The 6,358-nt window shown below is 40.5% G+C and overlaps 1 protein-coding gene across 1 annotated transcript; it reads right to left on the bottom strand.

Moving 5' to 3' along the window:
* Positions 1-394: 394 nt before the first annotated feature.
* On the bottom strand, positions 395-5,876 carry LOC143039017 (uncharacterized). Its single transcript, XM_076208863.1, has 4 exons — positions 5,867-5,876; positions 2,413-2,460; positions 849-1,292; positions 395-726 (listed from the first exon to the last, which is right to left on the bottom strand). The coding sequence occupies exons 1-4, from the start codon at positions 5,874-5,876 to the stop codon at positions 395-397; spliced, it is 834 nt and encodes a 277-aa protein (XP_076064978.1).
* Between the last annotated feature and the right edge of the window lie 482 nt (positions 5,877-6,358).

Raw genomic sequence — 6,358 nt, 5'->3', positions numbered from 1 at the left:
AGTGGTAGGGTGGTGAGTTTAAACGCCAAGAATCCGTTGAAGTTTTATTACTGACGTTTCGTCCAACTAGGACAATGACAACTTATATATTCACACAGCTCACCCCGTTCCTCCCCGGTTAATGCTGTTGTTATCTCGCTTTTCGTCTGGCCTCGTGGAGAATTAGGCTGCTTGCTACCCTCGCTAACTTGACAAAACCGTCCCGATGACTGCTACATGGGAGTGAAGTAATGTATGCTGCCTCAATTGTCATCATTTCCATTTTGCCAAGCCCATTATGGAGCACCTCTGTTTTCCCAATCCTTCTGAACTTGTGTTAGTTCTTTTAACAATAGACCAGTTGGAGTACCGGTCTGCAATGACCATGTAGGATATGCCTTTATATGTGAAGAAGTCAATGGAGATAATTTGGAATGGGTATGCTGGCATGATGGGGGTAACAGGTGGAGCAAATGGTTGTGATGGTACTATTTTGTTGCAATGGTTGCATTGCTTTCCGTAGGTTGACGATATCCTGTGTGATGCCTAGCCAGAAGACAGATGACTCAGCTTGTGATATCATTGAAGAAACACCCTGATATACTGAGTGAAGAGCAGTTAACACAGGCTCCCTCAATGTCTGTGGAATCACGATCTGGTCCCTATATATGATAACATTACCTACTGTGTATAAGTACAGTCTGAGCGGTTTGTGGGCAAGGGGAGAAGAGTCGTTGTCCAAAGGTTCTAGAAGGCCCCTTTCAATTAGATTCAATAGTCTTTGCAAGTGTAGATCACTACAGGTTGCCTCTTTGACCTTGTCCCAGGTGGTGCATTGCAGGTGACTGAGTAATGTTGTAGCTACTAACTGCAAATTATGATCATATCAAATTGTTGATCGTCTGAGGACCGCATGCTAGTGAGGATAGAGCAGAGATTATCTGGTAGGAATCCCTGATTACGTATGACAGCCATGTCATCCTGTAGAACCATCTCTTCAGCATCACTAGTAAGGTGTCGAGATAAAACATCAGCAGCACAATGTTTCACACCAGACATGTGGACAATCTTGAATCTGTAGCATGTGTTTTCCTTGAGGTTCCTTAGCCGGGCACTCGGTATATCATCGAGAGAGTGATCTGACAATATCTTGAGTAGAGGTTTGTGATCAACTACGATAGTGAGATTGTCACAACCTAGGGCAAAGTATCTGGATTTCTCTAAGGCATCTGCTACTGCTAGAGCTTCACCTTCAATTGGGGGTGTACCTGGATTTGGCTGGGTGTGTGAATCTACTACAAGAGTGACTTTCCCTGCGAGATGCAAGGATGACCTGTCATGCAGGAGGAGCTAAGAGAGAGGGAGGGATGGTGAATGGGGGTGGAGTGGGTTGGGATGAAAGGGGTGGGAGTGGATTTATGCCTTTTGACTTTGGCTACCTTATTTGTTAGGGGGAAAACCCCTTGGTATATGTATGTATGTATGTACATACCTACCTAACATGTATGAATCCAATAAACTTTTCAGACATATCTATTAAATGCACAATATTGGAAAATGCAAATATTGTACCAGTATACAAAGGAGGGGACAAGGAAAATCCAACTAACTATAGACCGGTCTCCCTTTCATGCACGATAGCAAAAATATGTGAAAAAGTTATCAAAAGTAGATGGATTTAACATCTGGAAGAAAATAATATATTGAATCCAAAATAATTTGGATTTAGACAAGGAAGACCATGTGCCACTAACTTGATTTGCTATTACTCGAGACTAATAGAAATAATGCAAGGGACGGATGGGCAGATTGTGCTTTCCTAGATCTACAAAAAGCATTTGATAAAGTACCACACAGAAAGCTACTAAGAAAAACTGAAACAATAGGTGGTGTACAAGGAAAGTTATTGAATTAGATGGAAGATTTCTTATACTGGAGAAAAATGAGGGTGGTACTTAGAGACAAAAACTCGACCTGGGAAGAAATGATAAGTGGGGTCCCACAAGGTTCTGTATTGGCTCTGATAATGTTTGCCATATATATATAAATGGCATGGATGAATGCGTGGAATGTTATATGAACTTCTTTGCAGATTATGCAAAACTGCTAAAGAAAGTAAGTGCAGAGGAAGACTGTGAATCACTGCAGAAAGGCCTGGATAAAGTCAAAAGTGGGAAGTGAACTTCAACATCAAATGTAGTATAATGGAGTTAGGAAAAAATAAAAATAGAATATCAGGGCAATATAAAATTGGTACAAAGGAAGTTTAAAAAATTAACTCAGAAAAGGACCTAGGGGTAATTATCAGCAAAGACATGTCACCAGATAAGCATATCAACAAAACAGTCGGAGAAACCTTCAATTTACTAAGATCAATGAAAGTAGCCCTTAACTACTTGGATGAGGAAATGGTAAAGAAAATATTAGTTATACTTATAAGACCAAGACTGAAGTATGGTGTGACACTATGGACACCCAATACTAAAAAGAATATAAAGAAATTATAATTCAGAGAGCAACGACAAAGTTGACACCAACTCTAAATTGACATACGAACAAAGATTGTCCAAACTGGAACTACCAACCCTGGAACAAAAAAAGAGAAAAAGGAGATCTACTGACCATTTAATGAAAGGAATGGAAGTCCTCGACACAGATGATTTTTTAAAGTGGGTTAAGAGAAAAACAAGAGGACATGAAAAGAAACTAAAAAAAAAAAAAAAAAAAAAGATAGTATAGAAGAGATCTGAAAAAAAGAATAACTTCCCATACAGAGTGGTGGATATTTGGAACCAGTTGTATGAGGGAACAGTGTGTGCAAAAACTATACAAGAATTTAAAAACAAACTTGATGCTGAAAAATACAAAAACGGGTCACTACGAGCGTAGCTCCCTTCCCGTATAATACAACTAGGTAAATACAACTAGGTAAATACTCCCCATAGTGGGATAAGAGAAAAACGAAAAGACATGAAAAAAAAAAATAGTAAAGAAGAAATCTGAAAAAGAATAACTTTCTGTACAGAGTGGTGGTTTTTTGGAACAAATTGTATGAGGGAACAGAGTGTGCAAATGAGCTACCAAGAGCCCCCTTGTCCTATGGTGAGGTTGACCCTTCACCTTTTAACCCCGATCGCTGTGCCTCGCCCCAGTCAACACCCGGGAGTGATTTCAACTGCTTCAACAAGCGGGGCCTCCACTTCGTGCACTTGAATGCCAGAAGCCTTCTACCTAAGATAGACAAGTTCCGGCTACTTGCGCGGCGGACCAGGGCAGCAGTCATCGGTGTCACCGAAACTTGGCTAGACAGTACCATCTCCGACTCGGAAATTGCGATTCCGGGTTATAGTGTTGTGCGTAATGATAGAAAGAGGACATGAGGAGGGGTATGTACCTTCATTTTTAATAATTTAGCATTCAAGCCCCGTACAGACCTTATGAGTAACGAGGGGCTCGAAGCTGTGTGGGTAGATATATTGTTACCTAAATCGCATCCCATCTTATAGCGCATTAGAATCTACCTGTTTAAATCGGGTCAATATGCATGACCAAGAAATTATTATCCTAGGTGATTTTAATACGAATCTGGCAAGTACAAAGAACAACCTTATTAAGGCATTGAGAGACTTGATAATATCTTATGGCCTGACACAACTGATTGACGAGCCTACTAGAATAACAGGCACATCCAGGTCCATCATAGATCTTATCCTGGTCTCCGATCGTATCAAGATAACGCAGGCTAGTGCCTGTGATTATGGTATTAGTGACCACAAGCTCATATATTGTACTAGGAAAGCTAGGAAGACGATCTTCAACAAGCACAACACAGTGAAGCTTCGCTCCATGAAGCATTACTCACGAGAACATTTTGTAGATGAATTGGGTAGGACAGACTGGTCGCCAGTTCTAAATTGTACCGATGTTTATAAGGCTTGGTCTAATTTTAAGTACACATTTCTTACTATTATAGACAAAATAGCGCCTCTCAAAGAGATACGAATAAAACAGAGGACGGAGCCATGGATGACTAACGAAGTACTGGGTTTAATTAGAGATAGAGACAGATTTATTGCCAGATTTAGGAAAAGTGGAAATCAGGATGACTATAATAGCTTTCTGTACTATAGGAATCAGGTGAAATATTGGAAGGAAAAAGCCAAAGCTGAGTATTGTACTAAGATGGTGCACCAGAACAAACACGATCCAAGGAAGCTTTGGCAAACACTGAAAACCCTAGAAGTTCACACAAAGCCCAGTAACAAAGTAGACAGGATAGGACTCATGATAAACGGCGAGCTTAACTCTGATAGGAACACCATAGCCAACCACTTCAACACCTTTTTCACAACCATAGCCACAAAACTAGTTAGATCCCTCCCAACGGGTTCTGGGAAGTTTGGACTGGGGTACGTTCAGGAGTACTACAAAGACAAGTCCACAAAGTGTTTCAAACTACATAAGACCACTCAAAGAGAAGTGTTTAAATTACTGGCTAGCATAAGTGCCAATAAGGCTATAGGGTTAGACAACATTCCTGCGAGGTTTGTTAAGGATGGAGCCGCAATTATTACTCCCTCAATAACCCACATAATAAATTTGTCTATTGGTTCAGGACTTATCCCAAGCGACATGAAAAGAGCTCGGGTAACACCTCTCTATAAGAAAAAACGCAAAAACTGAGGCAGGTAACTACAGGCCTGTTTCAATTCTAGGTATTATTTCCAAGGTTTTAGAACTTATCGTATACAATCAGCTAGATAGCTACCTCAGGGAACGTAATCTACTATACGGTATGCAATCTGGTTTTAGAAAGAATTACTCAACAGACACCAGGTTAATATACCTTTACGATCTGATAAAACAGGAATGCGACAGAGGTAATTACACGGTTTTAGTCTTGTTAGATCTACAAAAGGCATTTGATACAGTGGACCATGATATTTTATTAAAAAAACTTCTGGCATTAGGAGTTGCGAATATTGGCTGGTTCAAGTCCTACCTTACAGGTCGCAAACGACTAGTACAGATAAATGAAGCCTACTCAGATGACAGAGAGATAACTTGTGGTGTTCCACAAGGTTCAATTCTAGGACCGCTACTGTTCCTGGTCTATATTAATGACATGCCAGGTGCGGTGAACTGTAAGTTACTGCTATTTGCAGACGACTCCGCTCTAATTGTCTCAGGTAGGGACCCAGTCGAAGTAGAGGAGAAACTGAGTGTCGAACTGTCATGGGTCCAGGACTGGCTCATAGATAATAGGCTGTCCCTACACCTCGGTAAACCGGAAAGTATTGTCTTCGCGTCCAAACCCAACCTCAATAAACATAGCGATGTACAGGTCAGATGTGGGTTTAATGTCTTGGAGTCAAAACAAGAGGTAACCTATCTTGGAATACCCCTAGAGCAGTCCCTCTCAGGGAATGCCATAACGGATAAGATTGTTTCCAAGTATTCACATAAAGTCAAATTTTTGATCTGGAAACAAAGAAGCTTCTTGTCTCAGCCTTATTACAACATCACTTTGACTACGCCTGTAGCTCTTGGTACAATAGTCTGAGCAGAAAAAACCAGTCCCGGCTACAGGTTACACAAAATAAGATAATTAGATTCATACTAAATTTACCTCAACGCAGTCATATTGGTATTGAAGAATTTAGCAAGGTAGGAATGTTACCTGTAAAATATCGTGTCCGGCAGCTGAAACTAAACCAGGTTTACAATGTCGTTCATAATTCTGCTCCCTCATATGTAAGCTGTAACTTTACATTATCGGCTGAGAACCGAACCCGGAACAGTCAAGAATCTCTTATTGTACCTCATGCAGGACCCTTCACCAAAAACAGTTTTCATTTCACAGGTGCTCAGCTATGGAACTCACTACCTGTGTCCATTAAGGAGTCAAATAGCAAGGTTACCTTCAAGAAAAAAGTCAAGGGTTACTATATGTCTCAGCTATGGACAGAGAACAGCCTTGATTTTGTGTACTACTAGCTTAAGTGAGGGATACCTGATTCCATGAGTAATACCATCCAAATTCTGCGTTCACTCATAACTGTTCTGACCTCCCTCCCTTTTTTCTTGTTCTTCAGAAGTTTAGTTTAGTATAACAATGATTGATGTTTACAATTTGGTTTCCACCTTTGTTTTGCCAGTCTTAATATGGTATATGTCTCATGTTGGGTCCGAGAACAGTTATGATCTGACCTTTTTCCTCATTCTCCTTGTTGTTTTACTCATTTCGAGTACTGGTCCCCTGTACCCTACCTCTGGTGCTTCAGGTATAATGGACTACTCCCTAGTGTTCATACAAATTGCCCACTCCGTCCTGAGATACAGGTTAAATGTTAGACTTAATTAATAGGTGACCCTAGCT

This window comes from Oratosquilla oratoria, chromosome 25 (genome assembly GCF_046742065.1).
Source record: "Oratosquilla oratoria isolate Oo_2021 chromosome 25, ASM4674206v1, whole genome shotgun sequence".
In the NCBI taxonomy this organism is placed as follows: domain Eukaryota; kingdom Metazoa; phylum Arthropoda; class Malacostraca; order Stomatopoda; family Squillidae; genus Oratosquilla; species Oratosquilla oratoria.
This window is presented reverse-complemented; position numbering and strand designations above follow the sequence as displayed.